Source organism: Biomphalaria glabrata, chromosome 7, assembly GCF_947242115.1.
Source record: "Biomphalaria glabrata chromosome 7, xgBioGlab47.1, whole genome shotgun sequence".
Lineage (NCBI taxonomy): Eukaryota > Metazoa > Mollusca > Gastropoda > Planorbidae > Biomphalaria > Biomphalaria glabrata.
Window position 1 is genome coordinate 30,520,834 of NC_074717.1, and position 16,869 is coordinate 30,537,702.

A 16,869-nucleotide genomic window follows, 5' to 3' on the forward strand; every position below is an offset into this window, starting at 1 on the left:
AATATTAATTGGTAATGAAAGAACAAAACAACACCACCATATCAAACGTTTAAGATTCTTTCAATTTACTCAACACCCAAAAGAAAGCTAAAGTTTTAAGAATATGAATAGAATATGATTCCCATATTTAAAAGATGAAATAAAAATAAAACGGTTCTGTAAACTTTTGCAGTTTGTTTTTACTTGTATATTATTTCCGGAGAAATAATACAAACAATATGGCCGACATCTTATCATCGCTTCCAATTGTTATGTCTAGATTTTATTTAAAAATCCTCTAGGAAACTGACCAGAGAGTAGTCTGACACTTTCAATGACAAGTCAAAAACTACAAAGATCAAAAGATATTTTTTTTGCCTTCGAGTCTGAAGATTAATGAGGAAAGCATAATTTCCTGTGGCTACGCAGCCCAAGCCGTGACCTGAATTTTTTGCCACATCTCAAAATTTAAATCTAGGCATTTACTTCTACTAGAAACTTGTATTTTTAGAGAGTTCGTAATTGTTGTTATAAAATTATTTTTCGAAATGGCCTAAATTGTGCATAAGTAAAAATATCGAAAATAACCAAATATAAATGATTTTAAAATAAAATAAAAAGCACTAGATTTTCATTTATTGATATGGATATGTTTTTTTTTTTTACAGATTTACTAATTAATGTCATCGTCCATATAAAAAATTTAGTTTAGCTAAAAAAGCTGGTTGGAGAGTAACTTGCATATCATGTGAGTATAAACATGATTTGTAGGACTTACCTGTAACTGATAGATCCATACTCTCGCTACCAACTGCATGAGTGCTGCCGTACGGACTCTGCTCACTGGACGGCGGGGACATCGATTGAAGGGAGCCCGTGCTGCCAGCTGGCGAAAGGGGCTGCTGCTTCACGCCACTTGGATAGCCAACCCTTGTCGATTGTCCACCCCACTGGTATAGTCCAGACACCATGTTTCCCGCAGAGCCAGCCATCGAAGTGCCATAGTCACGCCCGTATAGGGCTTGTTGCTCGCGGTGGTACATGGGCTCTCGTAAAGAGTCCTGAACGGTTTCTCTGCCGTAGGCGGAGACGCTTTCACGTAGGTTGGTTGGGTCTTTGGCGTACACACTTGTTTGGTAGGACGACAGGGCGTCCCTTGACATTGGCGTATCTCTAGATGAATAAGCTGACGGACTGCTGCCAGCGTACTTGCTTGCCATGGAAGCCACGGATTCACGGGCGGAGTTGATATCTGAAGGTGCTGAAAGTAATCCTTCTCGAGATGCAGCGACGTGTCCGGTCGAGCCTGTTGACGAAGTCGCCGTTGAAGTAGAAGGATATCTAACTGAGTTGTCCGCGGTGAGAGTGTCTCTAATGTGCATTGGATGACCGTCCCGGGACATTGAGTCTCTCATGGCGGGTCCCATGGCGTCGCGGTCGTAAGAAGGCGATGTCATCGCAGGCGGCGTCGATGGTGGAGGTGGGTAGCCGCCGGATGCACCGCCAGAGCCTAGACTGCCAATGTTGTAATCAGTGCTGCCCATGGCCGAGCCCATGGAAGGTCCCATTCCTGATAAACCGTGATGGAAGCCAGGAAGGCTAGATGATGACATGTTGTGAATGTTTGACATCCCTTGGAAGTTTGACATGCTCGGTAGGCCGGCGGCCATGTTGGACATTGACGCCATGCTGGGCAAGCTGGAAGACTGAAAGCCGGGCATCGTGCACGCGCCCTGTGCGTACCTGTTGTAAGAGCCATAGTTCGGACCCATGGTCATTTGCTGCATTGAATTGCTTGCCATCATCCCTTGGGAGTAAGGGTCGTAAGGCGGCATTTGACCATTCGGCATACCGCAAGACATGTTCATCGACGCCATGCCAGCATTGTGAGGGCCCATGAAATCATAAGGTCCCATCATGGGGCCGCCTCCACCCATTCCGTTTAACATGCCAAACGGCTTCAGAGCCTGGCACTTTCTCCTAAATCCTCTAGGCCTACGTCTAAAAGAGCCTTCCTCGAACATAAACTCCGCAGCCGGGTCTATCGTCCAGAAATGCCCTTTTCCAGGCCTTCCGATGCCTTTAGGTAGCTTGATGAAGCACTCGTTCAGGGAGAGGTTATGCCGAACAGAGTTTTTCCATCCTTGGTAGCTTCCCCTGAAAAAAGGGAACCTCTGTTGAAGAAACTGGTATATCTCGCTAAGGGTGCACCTTTTAGTGGGAGAGGATTGTATAGCCATGACAATTAGTGCGATGTAAGAGTAAGGAGGTTTTTCTGACCTCCTGACCCCCACTCCTGATTTCTTACCTCCTTTTCCCTCCTCATCTCCAGGACTTTCAGGAGGGTTAGTAGTGGTACTTGGGGACTCATCCTCACTTTCTGGGTCATCGTTTCCTCCGCCGGACATTCCGTTACTGGGGCCGTTTTCTGAGCCGTTGGCAGTGACTCCAACTGACCCTTTCGCCTCCATTTTAGCTGCTGCTATGTTTTTCATCTCGCACAGATCGTGTCCGTTGGTGACCGGAAGGATGGAGTTGTGGTCGTAGTGCTTCAACGACTGTTCGTATGGCTTAAGCATGTGCTCATACGCTTTCGGGTGAGGGTCGTACGACTTAAGATGCGTCTCGTACGGCTTGGCGTGCTGGTCGTACGGCTTAGGATGCATGTCGTACTGCTTCAACGACTGGTCGTAAGGTTTCATGTGCGTCTCGTAGGCTTTGAGATGCGATTCGTACGGCTTGATGTGACTATCATACGATTTCAAAGGGTCGTAACCTTTCATTCCTTGGTCGTAAGACTTGAGCGACTGGTCATACGACTTTAGAGTCTGGTCATACGTTTTCATGGACTGGTCGTAGTTCTTCATCGCCGTGTCGTAGGGCTTGTGGTCGAGTAGGCACTCCATGGCTTGGGATAGTTTAGAGTTGGGAAAGATGATCGATTCAAGTGGTCAGCTAGAGCTACCTATGCTCCCTCATGGTCACTGCAAAAGTAAACAAACACTTTCATAATAATTTATTTAAAACATGAATTGATTCGTAGCAATCTATTTAAAACATGAATATGTTCAAGAATAATTTACGAAACAATCTTCGCTTCATAAATAAATGTCCATAGTTCAATTGTTTGTATATCTTTTCTATAGGTCTTTATCCACAGCTCTTTGCGGTACGCGCAATGTCCATTTAACATGTGTTTTTGTCCACAGATCTTACAGAACATTTCTCTGTCCACTTGTTGGTCAGCAGGTTTGCTCATGGTATTGGTTGCAAGACTTTCGTCCACTTGTCTTTGTCACATGTCTTTAGTCACGTTTTGTCAGAGTGACACTTACAACAGATTTTAGAACCGATTATAAACTGATGTCTGAAACTAGACACTCACACAAAAAAACAACAAAAAAAACCCCGTTACTACAGAGTTATGGATCTTCACTTCCCCTTTCCCTTACCAATTAGTCTCCCCTTTGAAACATTTGATTATTACTTTTTAAAGAGGATACTTTTTCTTTATTCCATTCCCATAAGCTCCCGTCAGTGTCTAGAGTTTCTCAGCTCCGCCTAACTCTGTATCTCTACAGTAATAAAAGTCTGCTTTAGATATTTTTTTTTCTTCTTCTCACGTAAAATGTTACAATTAGAGTAAGCTCATTTTTTTGTAGTCTTTATGTTTGTGAAAGTAAGTTGAAAGCTTACCGCTCCCTCCCTCTCTCTCAGGTCTAGATAACTTCCCCCATCATTTGAGCCCCCCCCCCTCCTCCCTCTTTAACGCCAATCGTCCTAACTGTATCTGCTGAGCTTATTATCAACGTTAAGCAGCCTAGAGTTAAGTGCATGACATCACTGAGCTCATGAAACGAAGGAGATAACCGCGCAAGTTTTTAGTGACTTCTTGTATTTTTTTACAACTAGGTGGCTGCCCTTTCCAATTATTTCCGTACATTCTCATTTAAATTTCCGCCTCTTTATAAATGAGTCATTCTCATGGATGCAGCCCCAAAGAAGTGAAATGAATTATGAGGATTTATCATATCAAGCTTCGTTTGACGCAGCAATGCTCATCCCATGGCGCATGGGCCATTTCCGGCAAACAAAGAGGCGCTCTCTTTCAAACTACAAACCACTGTGTGAAGTGAGGCCGTATAGGTTCGGTTCCCGGGGACTCGTACAACCTTTCACAGTAAAGCTGCTCCCCCCCCCCCCCCCCCCGTAACACAAGAGACAGAAACTGGTTCCTGGTTCAGGAATTTGAAAGCATCAGTCACATGAAAGTTTTAGGACATTGAAAGCATCAATCACAAGATAGTTCAGAACTTTGAAAGCATCAATCACAAGATAGTTCAGAACTTTGAAAGCATCAATCACAAGATAGTTCAGAACTTTGAAAGCATCAATCACAAGATAGTTCAGAACTTTGAAAGCATCAATCACAAGATAGTTCAGAACTTTGAAAGCATCAATCACAAGATAGTTCAGAACTTTGAAAGCATCAATCACAAGATAGTTCAGAACTTTGAAAGCATCAATCACAAGATAGTTCAGAACTTTGAAAGCATCAATCACAAGATAGTTCAGAACTTTGAAAGCATCAATCACAAGATAGTTCAGAACTTTGAAAGCATCAATCACAAGATAGTTCAGAACTTTGAAAGCATCAATCACAAGATAGTTCAGAACTTTGAAAGCATCAATCACAAGATAGTTCAGAACTTTGAAAGCATCAATCACAAGATAGTTCAGAACTTTGAAAGCATCAATCACAAGATAGTTCAGAACTTTGAAAGCATCAATCACAAGATAGTTCAGAACTTTGAAAGCATCAATCACAAGATAGTTCAGAACTTTGAAAGCATCAATCATAAGATAGTTCAGAACTTTGAAAGCATCAATCACAAGATAGTTCAGAACTTTGAAAGCATCAATCACAAGATAGTTCAGAACTTTGAAAGCATCAATCACAAGATAGTTCAGAACTTTGAAAGCATCAATCACAAGATAGTTCAGAACTTTGAAAGCATTAATCACAAGATAGTTCAGAACTTTGAAAGCATTAATCACATAATTGTTCAGCACACTGAAAGCATCAGTCAAATGATAGTTGAGGACATTGAAATCATCAGTCAAATGATAGTTGAGGACATTAAAGCACCAATTAAATGATAGTTGAGGACATTGAAAGCATCAATCACGTGATAGTTCAGGATATCAATGTAAAAGATACTAACTTCATCCTAGATTCTCATTCTATAAATCTCAATATTTTTCTTATTAATATACTTTAACTTAAAATGCAATATCCTAAATATCTGTATTAAAAGTTTTCCAGGGGATGTTTTAAGTTTAATTTAAAAACATTCCGTTTGAAAAAAATAAATTTAAAACAATTATGTCAGGATAAAAAAAAAGGCTTGACTATGTAAGAATGTTAATATATAGAACTTTTGTATTTGACTCTAGGTTTCTTAGTTTGAGCTGTTTTACTTGTACAAGTTTAGAAGTCTGAAGGTGAGAACTTGGTGTACAGTTAGGTAATGTTTGTTTTTGTTTGTGTAGCCATGGGGCGTGGGCCAGTGGTTGAAGCAAGCACCAATCAGGCGGAGTGAAACCGCGATTTGACAATTGTTTGTTTCCATCGCTATTCAAACTCAATTCCAGTTCACGTGACTAAGCAGTTTATGTCAGTCCCACACGTAAACAATATGCAGTACAAAATTGTATGACAATTATTTCTATTACTTATTTGTACGTTTAATAACCTTTAGCCCTAAAGCTTTCTCTCTCTCTCTCTGTCTCTCTCTCTCTCTCTTTATCTCTCTCACTCTCTCTTTCTCTTTCTTTCTCTCTCTCTTTCTCTCTCTGTCTCTTTCTTTCTCTCTCTCTCTCTTTCTCTCTATCTCTCTCTTTTTTTTATTTTTCTCTTTCTCTCTCTCTTCCCCCCTCTCTCTCTCTATTTCTTTCTCTCTCTCTCTCTCTCTCTCTCTCTTTCTCTCTCTCTGTTTCTCTCTCTCTCTCTCTTTCTCTCTCTCTATATATATATATATTTCTGCAATTTAACAAATATTCACAGTCTTCTGAAAGCTGGACAATTAGCCATTATACTGAAGGATTAGACTGACGTTTCTAGAAGCAACTTTTTCAGTTGTAAATGCCATTTTGACACCCGTGTACTTTTTTTTTATGGGGAAGGGAGTCGTTGTGGGGGGGGGGGAGAGGTTTAAACACATTTAGTTGGGGAGGGCGCGAATAAATTGATCGTTACGGTAAGGAGCAGATTCCGATTCCGGTTGTATGGCGCACAAAGTTTCGTACTGCCCTGACCTTCTCGTGGTGTTTCCCCGAGTTCAGCCCAGAACATTGCATTTATGACATTAAAACTAATAGTGGAAGGAACAAGAAAAAAAAAAAACCTCCAAGGCAACGCACCTAAGTTCTAATGGCAATGTCTTTAGGGGAAATGGCAGCACACACACAAAGTCAGGGAAGAAAAGAGCTAGGACTAGGACAATGAAGGGGCGGAAGACGGGTGGAGGAGAAAGGTGAAATTGTTTTAGTAGTAGGCTACAAGTACATTTGTGTTGGGGGATTCTTGGTTTGGGGCTGAAAACAATGCTAAGGGATTACATTGCCATACAATATTGCACACGGCAGTTTTAGTTTACACATACACACACACACACTGGGTTGGCCTTGACTGGGCTGTGTGTACACGATTTGTACTTAATGGAAAAGTTGGTCAGGAAGGTTTGTACTGTCTCAGAAGTCCAAGGTTTGATTCCCGGCGTTATCTTAGCATTGTTTCAAAGTATATTTGGCGTCAGGACCGGCCTTCAGTTGTTGGATGCCCTTGGCGAAGTGAATTAAGTTGTTTCTAAATAAAATTTCATACATCTATATCTAAATTAACAAATAAGATAAATTCCTGTACGCTCTTTACGTAGCGTTCCGTGTGGAATGTTGAATCATAGTAGAGACTTAACCTTTGAGTCCCATAGAGTCCTGCTATCTTTGAGATTTGATCCAAGATTCACATTTTTTTTTCTCCTGTGCAAAGCCCCTACCAATCAGAGGCTTTAGGCGGCTGCCTGGTTTGCCTATTGGTGACGTATACGTGTCAGGGTAGGGTCGGCTTTATGTAATTGGAAGCCCTAGGCGAAGTGAATTTGGTGGCCCCAAAATGAAAATGAAAAATAAACAATGAAAAAAATTAAAAATCACGCAATGTATTAAAAACATATATTTATCTCTAGCGAAATCAATGAATATGTTTTCGGCACGTTCTTTATTGCTAATTGAAGATGACCATAAGCCTAGATCTTTCCAATCGAAGCCGATATCCTGACTTAATCTTCCATGACCGTGTTCATGACTCTTCCTGCTAATTAGCCGATCTGTTGACCACTTCTTTTAAAGTCATTCTGATTTTCATTAGCCTTTTGATGCACCAGACTTGATGGAACGTCAAGGCTTTTTCACCAAAAGGTCTTCTAACATATAGGTAATCTAACAAGTAAATCTAAACTTTTGCTAATAATAAACCTTGAGTTCTGGTAAAAAATTAGAGCTAATCTAGCAGACATAGAGGAATAGAGCTTTGCTATGTTTGAGATTCGATCTCTTTTACGCTGTTATTTTCTCTAAAATATTTTGTGAGTCCTATGTGAGGCCCCCACCAACCGGAAACCCTAGGAGGCAGCCTAGTTTGCTTGTTCCTAAGGCCGGCCCTGGTAAGGGCCTTAAACTATGTGTGTCTGGTAGCGTGTAGCTTATCATTAGAATAATTTGGATTCATTGCTAGTAGAACAAATGGTAAGTTTACAAGTGTATACACACACACATACACTAAAATAATTATAAGCAGGGCTTTTTTGTGACGGTACGGCACCTTTATGAAAAAAATTATTACTTTTCTTGTATTTTAACGTATATTATTAATTTTTAGTAGCTAAAAGTAAGGCAATCAACTACCGAGTACCGGCACCTAATCACTTAGTACCGGTACCTATTTTTTTACAAAAAAAGACCAACAAAAGGCTCTGAATATAAGCATCTGTGTATGATACAAATGAATCAGAGCGTCTTTGGAATTATTTTTTTTGGTGTGTTTTCTGTTTTCAATGTTGTTGTTGGCGTTGCTTGCTGGGGAAGATCTTCTTCTGGGTTCTCATTATTATGTTTGGAGGGCTCATAGACTAATGCAATATCTGAGAAGAACTGGGCACTGGTTTTCAGATCAGGCAGCTCCTCATGTAGAATGTCTTCTATTGGTGTCTTAGGGCTCAGTGTCCTACTCGGGCCTGTCGAGGACATGGTCAGCATTCAATGGTGACACCCAGAAAGACGAATTAGGCAAATTTCACGAGTTCCAATTTTCAGTTTCCGGTTCTGAGATGACAACTTTTACGCTGGGAGTGGTTCTCTTGTAAGAGCATCGTTTTTCTTGAAGTCACGGAGAGAGCTTGTTAACTTCCGGTTTAATGTCATCACTTTTATTTTCTTCTTCCGGATGTATTGGAGATAAAGCGAGGGTGTCTTAGGAGCAGCACAACGACCAGTCACTTTGGAAACAAATGTTTTCTGCAATCAAGATGTGCATGACATATGAGGAACTGAATGGATTTTTTAGTACTTTAGTGACCAAACTCTTGAGTACATATATTGAAATTATTAATTTCGTATTCTGCTGTAAAAAAATCTGGATTATGACCAAGGGAAAATCTGTTTGATTCAGAAGACTCGAAAGCATCATGGCATCATGTTTTTTTTTATTTTTATTTTTATTGTCAGGCAATATTGTTTTATTTTATTTTATTTTGACATCAATATATAATAAAGCTTCTTACCAATTCTAAAACATAAAATTGTAACATTTATAAATAATAAATGTAACAATATATAATGGGCTTGTATATATTTGTAGCGCTATTAATTTTGCTTTTTGTTTGCGACTTTGTGTTGCAATTTAAAAAAACAACTAAGTTCCAAGGATTCCTATGATGATAAAGCTCAAATTAAATAGCGCAAATTCTGAGGTTTCCTTAAAAAAAAAAAAAAAAAAAGTAATCCATCGTATAAATTTAGAATTGACAAAGTGGAAGTTTTTCATTGACAGTCTTTGATAATTTACAACAAGCTCTCTAAACATGTGATTCGAAACCCTCTGTAGCAGATACTGTAAAAAAAGAACTCAATATGGATGACTGCGTTTTGTTATCTTGCCTCTTTTGTGCATTATCGTAAAGAGAAACAATATTGTTAATGAAATATAACTAAATTTTACATTTGAAAGAATTGGTCATGATCACCACACAAACACTCCAGTTAATCAACATTCTTTTTACTACATATTGAACTATTTTTAAATATTTGTTTTCACAAATGTATGTGTTGAATAACAATAGTTTAATTAAGTGGAGCGAAGCGAGAAATGTAAAAATAAAATATGAAAGCAAAAAATAAGCTATTACGATAGATATTGTCTTTTCTGGATTCATTTGATAGTGTTGGCATATTTTTTGTTTACCTTTTCCTTTATGAAAGAGCATTGCAATGGTGTAAGCGCTCAGTGATTTTGTTCAAAACAAGTTATAGTTTATTGACAACTTAATGAAATTGTTTATAAAAAATTTATATATTCAAGAAAAAAAATTAGTCCGCATAAAATCTATGTTCTGCTAGTTGTTACAAATATCTCACAATATTGGACTAAATATTTTTGAGACTAGTGCCCAATATGTACAGTGTCGAAGCTAGGGATTTGCCATCATTTTGGGAGCCAGGGGCTTGATCGCCTTAGGGGACCCTGCTATTTGACATTCGACATCATGACATGAGATAAATGCGTAATATTTAATATTTAACGTAAAAAAAATTTCGAACACTCGTTTGGCCCCCTCACCTCTCAAGTGGGGGCCCGTAAGGATTTTCAAATCCCCCCCCACCATTGCTACGCCATTGAATATGTACAATATTTAGAGTAAAGTGAAAAACAAAGCAACAGAGGAAAAAATTATGTTTATTATTGACCATCGGCTCACCTAAAAAAAGGTGGCATGCTAAACATTGTTTAAAATGCAGAAGGCTATGGTATTACACAATGCAATAGAGCTCTAGACTAGAATTTACGAGAAACATATCTTTGTTTCCTAGACAAATGTGAAAGGTTTGGAATCGAAGGGGAAAATCGATCGAGCATAGATGTTTGTTTTACATGTTCCGGGTGTTTCTTCAGATTAAAAAATTATCACATCCTAGTCTCAACGTCACACAACACAACGGGGGGTGGGGGGGGGTAGCGGTTGGTTTCAAACCCGGGACCATTGGAATGGCAGCCCAGAACGCAAACCACAGGACCAAACCAGATGTCAAGCATTGTCAGAAAATGCTTATCTATATCCCCATAACGTCATTGAACTTCTTTCTAATATAAAAAAAGCTTTGCTTTTGAGTCTGCCTTAAATGCCCCTGATTTCATTCTTTGAACTTAGACCTTCATAAGTAATGGAACCTAGCTAGTCGCTACCACAGAAGATACATTCTGCAAGTTATGGAACATCAGTTTGATTCCATTTATTATGCTAAAAGAGAGATTAAGCGCAACCAATATTTCTTCTATGAAAATCTCTGCCCTTCTCATAAAAAAAAAATAATCAAATCCAAATCTAGAATAGATTATAGCTTTTATTATTATAGCTTTTATATAGCGCAACTTTCATGCTTATAGCATGCTCATTTGTGGACCAGTTTGGGGGGTGGGGGGAGGGGGTATCTAGGAGTTGGTTTTCCGTGCTGCCTTTAGGCGCTCAGTAAACACAACTCTGCCCGAGTAGGGTGTCGAACCTCGAGCCCCCTTCTAGGTAGCCAAGACAAGCCAAGTTCAAGCGCACTTAGCCTCTCGACCACGCTTCTGTAAGCAGCTTCATTAACAGTTGATTGTTTTTTAATGTGCATATTTCAGATTCCATAATTGATACGAAATTGCTTCTGTTGGGTAGATTTAATTTTAGATCTAGATCTAGTTACAGATATCTAGAGCCTTTAGTTTTTGAGGTACCTCTTCTACTAGAGTGGAATCTAAGCCTACAGCCTACATTGATTGCTACATCTAGCTAGTAGTCTAAATCTAAGTCTATTACACACCTGGTCCTGGTCATATCTAGAGCTAGAATATAGACTAGAATTATATTTAGGTCTAGAATCTAGATTTATATCTAAATCTAGATCTATATTTAGATTACACAATAAGATCTAGATCTAGATCTCAATTCTAAATCTAGATTTACGTACATTGTAGTATAGGCAGTGGCGTAGCTAGGGTATTTGATGCCCTAGGCGGCAGTTCCTCATGATGCTCGCAAAAAAGTTTTAAAACAGCGAAAAGTTTCTAATTTGGAAATAAAGTTTATTTATTATTTATTACTTAAGAAACGAAAGATATATATTTTGCAAAGATATAATACGGAAAATAAATAAGGGAAGACAAAGGCTTAGCCCTCGGCACCAAAATCAGACTGATGCACTCTCTTGTCATATGCCACATTTGTATATGCTTGTGAGTCTTGGACGCTGACTGCAGAGCTAGAGAGGAGGAATGGAACTGAAATGCTCCCAGGTATCACATTCAAAGAAGGCATCACAAACCAAGAGATTAGAGACAGGGTTACTGCAGAGATTGGACCCCATGATGATTAGAGACAGGGTTACTGCAGCGATCGGACCCCATGATGATTAGAGACAGGGTTACTGCAGAGATTGGACCCCATGATGATTAGAGACAGGGTTACTGCAGCGATCGGACCCCATGATGATTAGAGACAGGGTTACTGCAGAGATTGGACCCCATGATGATTAGAGACAGGGTTACTGCAGAGATTGGACCCCATGATGATTAGAGACAGGGTTACTGCAGCGATCGGACCCCATGATGATTAGAGACAGGGTTACTGCAGAGATTGGACCCCATGATGATTAGAGACAGGGTTACTGCAGAGATTGGACCCCATGATGACCTGCTAACTATCGTAAAAAAAAAAACGCAAGCTAAATTCTATGGCCATATTGCAAGATCTTCGGGACTCGCAAAGACCTTTCTTCAGGGAACAGTACCAGGAAAAAGAAGAAGAGGCAAACAGAGAAAGCGATGGGAAGACAACATAATTGAATGGACGGGCCTGCCTTTGTAAGAGGCTCTATGGCAAAAGACAAAGAGGAATGGAGAAGGACGGTCGACGAGTCTTGTGTGGTGTCCCAACGGTCCAACAGACTAAGGGATAGGTAAAGGTAAAACGCAAAGGTAATTTCGTAAAGAATCGATTTTACATAAAAGATATAACAAGTGAATCTCACTTGCTTTCTCGCCGGCAAACTATCGATAATTTTATCGAAATTAGTTTTTTTCACTAAGTCTTGTTCAATAGACGAAATTGCAAAATTAGTGAGTCGTAAATTCGTCACCGTTGACTGTAAGTATTTCTTCATCAACGTAAGTTTCGAAAAACTTCGCTTGCATGTAGCCACACTTACCACAATAGTACAAAAAATATATGAGAATCATGATGGCAATATTCGGGGACTGACATATTTTTTTTTTTTTATAAAACTCTAAAGCCCAAAAGATTTTTGTTTTGAAAGTTCGGAGACTTCTGGAGAAACTGCGATAATCACCTGAAGCCCCCGGACAAAATTCGTTTTTTCCTATGTCGCTGGGAGAACCATAGAGATGGATTTCCATCTGAGGATTCAATAAAGGCGACTACAATATTTATCATGTAGTTGTTCTTATTAGTGCATGAACAATACGATCCAAGGAAGGTATTTCCATCAGAAGCTCTTTCTTGTGTGTTGATAGAAAATCTATTTTCATATTTTTTTGTTTGACCATTTTTTCTTGTGGCCAATACGTCTTTGAGGCTCTGCCAGACAGTATACTATTAAGTTTTGATCTAGATTTTAGAATATTTTAGATGTTTGGTGGATTGTGGAAAATAATCGAGAAATATTTTCTTGTATACTTTCTGTGTAATTTTTGTTTTGTTTTCGTGAGCATTTATATAAACAATAATTTGTTTTTATTTTGTTGAGCCATGTACGTACTCGGTCTCTAAGGAATGAAGCGTACTGGGATAGTAATTTCAATCCAGGATATTTCTTTGATTTTGTATTGGCTATTCTTCTTCCACAAGGGGGCTTGAGTTCGACCCCCGATACTCCCTCCTCTCACTGGTCCACAAAAAAGATTTGACCATTACTAATTAAGTGTATGACAAACACCATTATAACGTGTCCATAACCAATGTATTAAACAATGAAGTAACAACATGTAAGGATTCAAAGGAAAAAGTATAAAAGTACGTTGCCTTCAGAGATTTCTAAAAAATCTGGTAAAAGTTGATTCAAACTGGTCTATAGGTTACATTTAATTTAATAGAGAATATAGGGCATATAAATGACCAAAAGAAATGAATGTGTTTATTTTTATTTATGTAATTACAATGTGTAATTTTGCTGAGAAAATTTCTCCTCGGTTTGATGCCCCCCACCACTTGATGCCCCGTGCGGTCCGCACCACACGCACATTGCTAGATACGCCACTGATTATAGGTGCCTGACATATCTCTGGTTCTAGATCCAGTCTAGATGAATTAGAACTAATCAATCAATTAATTCCCAATTAGTTTGAAGACTTCATATAAGCTGACACATTGAAAGAAACTCAACTTTATTTAGATCAGTAAGATCTAGATCTAGAAAACATTGAAATCTTATATATTAAATCTTCGCGCGTCAGCGCGCGCAAAAAAAAAAAAGCGATACTAGATCTATCTCGTCGTAGATCAAATAGGAATAGTCCATTTCCAGGCATTGACGCACTGATCTATATATATGATTACTACTTGTTTTTTGTTGTTGTTTTTTTAAATTATTTTTTTTTTCTGCTTTAGAGGGGGAAATAGGTATTTTCAGATGATAAACCGTACTCGCGTGTTTTCTGTTTCTATTTGTGTACTTTAAAAAGGGGGGACTGATATTTCTGTCTATTTTTTTCTTTAATATTTATGTAAACGGCTTTGTTTTATTGTATAATAGCATTATAAAAAGTATTTTAATTACTGAATTCAATGTTTTTTGTTATTAAACTAGTATCAATTCACATTAAATGTTCATTTTTGTTGGGGTTTTTTAAAGAGAAAAAATGCATTTGGCAGGTATATAATTCAAACCTTTTTAAGAACAAGATTTGAAGAGCAGAGTGTAAACAAAACTCTAATCTATTGGTACAGTACCACTTCAAAACAAAGTTACGTTGTGGCTTTTTTCTGATATTTTATCCTCGGATTTCAAAACAAATTTCTAGTAATGAAATTTAATTTTTCGAGTTAAAAAAGATGTTATATAAAATGTACCTATTTCTATAACTATTAATTTCCGTTTCTATAGAGGAAAACAAGAACTAGCTATTTTTGGTGTTTCTGTTGTGTAAAACATAAAACAAAGTATTTTTAAAAATGTATGCAATTTTTTTTTTCGCACTTTTTTATCACTGGATCATCAAAGTTCTTATATTTTTTATATTTCTTTATATTTTTCTCTGGTTGTATGGGTAATTTTTAGTATTTTGTTGGCAATGGTAATATTTTAATATCTCGACCTTGACATTGTATTTGTTTATCTATTTATTTCAAAATTAAAAATATCTCCCAATGTTCCTCCATTTTCGTTTCTCTTATATCTCCTCAACATTTCTTCATATTCTTATTCTTTTATACTGTAGTTTACTGCCCAATTAAGTTTATTTGTGTCCACTTGTATTATGTGAACCTGATCTTACAAACTGGAAACTTCAGAAGAGATGAGACTACAAAGAAAAAGCAAAGTTCCCCATGCGATCTATAGGGCAGATGATGTTAAGAGATGAGACTTTAGGGCAGATGAGGTTAAGAGATGAGACTATAGGGCAGATGAGGTTAAGAGATGAGACTATAGGGCAGATGAGGTTAAGAGATGAGACTATAGGGCAGATGAGGTCAAGAGATGAGACTATAGGGCAGATGAGGTTAAGAGATGAGACTATAGGGCAGATGAGGTTAAGAGATGAGACTATAGGGCAGACGAGGTTAAGAGATGAGACTATAGGGCAGATGAGGTTAAGAGATGAGACTATAAGGCAGATGAGGTTAAGAGATGAGACTAGAGGGCAGACGAGGTTAAGAGATGAGACTATAGGGCAGACGAGGTTAAGAGATGACTATAGGGCAGATGAGGTTAAGAGATGAGACTAGAGGGCAGATGAGGTTAAGCGATGAGACTATAGGGCAGATGAGGTTAAGAGATGAGACTATAGGGCAGATGAGGTTAAGAGATGAGACTATAGGACAGATGAGGTTAAGAGATGAGACTATAGGGCAGATGAGGTTAAAAGATGAGACTATAGGGCAGATGAGGTTAAAAGATGAGACTATAGGGCAGATGAGGTTAAGAGATGAGACTATAGGGCAGATGAGACTATAGTATAGATGATTTTCAGAGATGAGACTACTGAGTTTCCTTGATCATGGCAATTCTCTATACAACGAAACATGCTTCTTTGAACCTCTAGTTTAAAAGCTGCAATATCTTAAACTGATTCCGTTACTATTGGTTTCTTTGTAATGAACTCTCTCCTATATTTTGTGCTTATAAAACCCGTTTTAAGACTGGGAAGTTTTAAATGCATGATATGCTTAAAGCCTGATTCTGACTTCTGTCGGTGTTTGTCTCTTGTTCCATGAGCGCTCCTAGAGAACATAAACCGTCTCATAAAAGTTGAAGACATCCGCCAGCCTCCAGGTCTTCACGCCTCCGCCTCGAGGCTTGTAGTTACTGGAGTGCCTTCGTCACAGCTGGTACTCATTACTGCACACATTTTACTGCTATAATGAAACAGAGTGACGGAAAGAAGTTGAAGACTTTATTGCGCAATGAATGAGAATCCTGTAGGAAAGGAGGAGACCAAACTCTTCTACATAAGTCAGTGCGGAGTTGTATAACGAAAAGTCTGTTACACTATCTATTTATAGGCGCACTAAGTCAAAGTCTATAGTACACTGCCTAAGCATTTAATTTCAGTTAATATGTAGATGTATTATTTTATTTTCCTTATATTAAACCAACAGTGTTAAGAATTGCGGATAATTCAGAAAGTTTATTCTATAAGAAACAAGAATAGTATGTAGCATCTAGTAGATTATGAGAAATTATATGGTGGACATTCTCAAAGAAATACTTGGTCTGTAAGTCTTATAGATATAGTAGACAAAAAGCTTGAGAATGCCCCTTCAAACTGATCAGCTTACAAAATACAAACAAACAAACAAACAAAGCAAACAAACAAACAAACAAAACAATCGTTGCTTATTATTTGATAACTAGAACCACACAGTTATTCTGTTTAACTTGTTTTGATGTAAATTAATTTAGTCTGAAAAATATTACGGAAGTCAACAAATGCTACAAGACTATATATTTCTTAACGCTAATTATTCAACTCGTAACACGCCCGTTCCTATGGGACTGCAAATTATTTATTAAAAAGATATTAAATAAATAGACATTAAAACAGACATCACTTTATTGCATGAACTGGCGAAAAAATTTTGAACTTTTTTACGGAATCAAAGTGTGAAATTTTTGCTTCATTGTCCAAAGTCTATCTTGAAAACAAATATTGTAAACATTACAAAGTCTCACGGATTCAATAGCTCGCTGTGTATCATAATCATTAGAAAGAAATTTCATTACAAAGTTTTGATTTCGTGACAATACGTTGTCTTGGGGTGGACCTTGCTTTTTAATTTGGTGGACATTTGAAGTGGGAGAGGGTGGGTGTGAGGATGGTAGTTGGTTGTGATGGACACT

The 16,869-nt window shown here is 38.1% G+C and overlaps 1 protein-coding gene across 2 annotated transcripts in view; it reads right to left on the reverse strand.

Annotated features, from left to right (window-relative positions):
• LOC106053296 (forkhead box protein F2-like) overlaps window positions 1–16,869 on the reverse strand; it is a 68,301-nt gene that overhangs the window by 50,115 nt on the left and 1,317 nt on the right. For both annotated transcript variants that reach the window (XM_056036405.1, XM_056036404.1), the window contains exon 2: window positions 758–2,963. In XM_056036405.1, coding sequence (XP_055892380.1) covers window positions 758–2,885 — 2,128 coding nt within the window. In that variant the 5' untranslated portion in view covers window positions 2,886–2,963. The remainder of the gene's footprint in view (window positions 1–757; window positions 2,964–16,869) is intronic.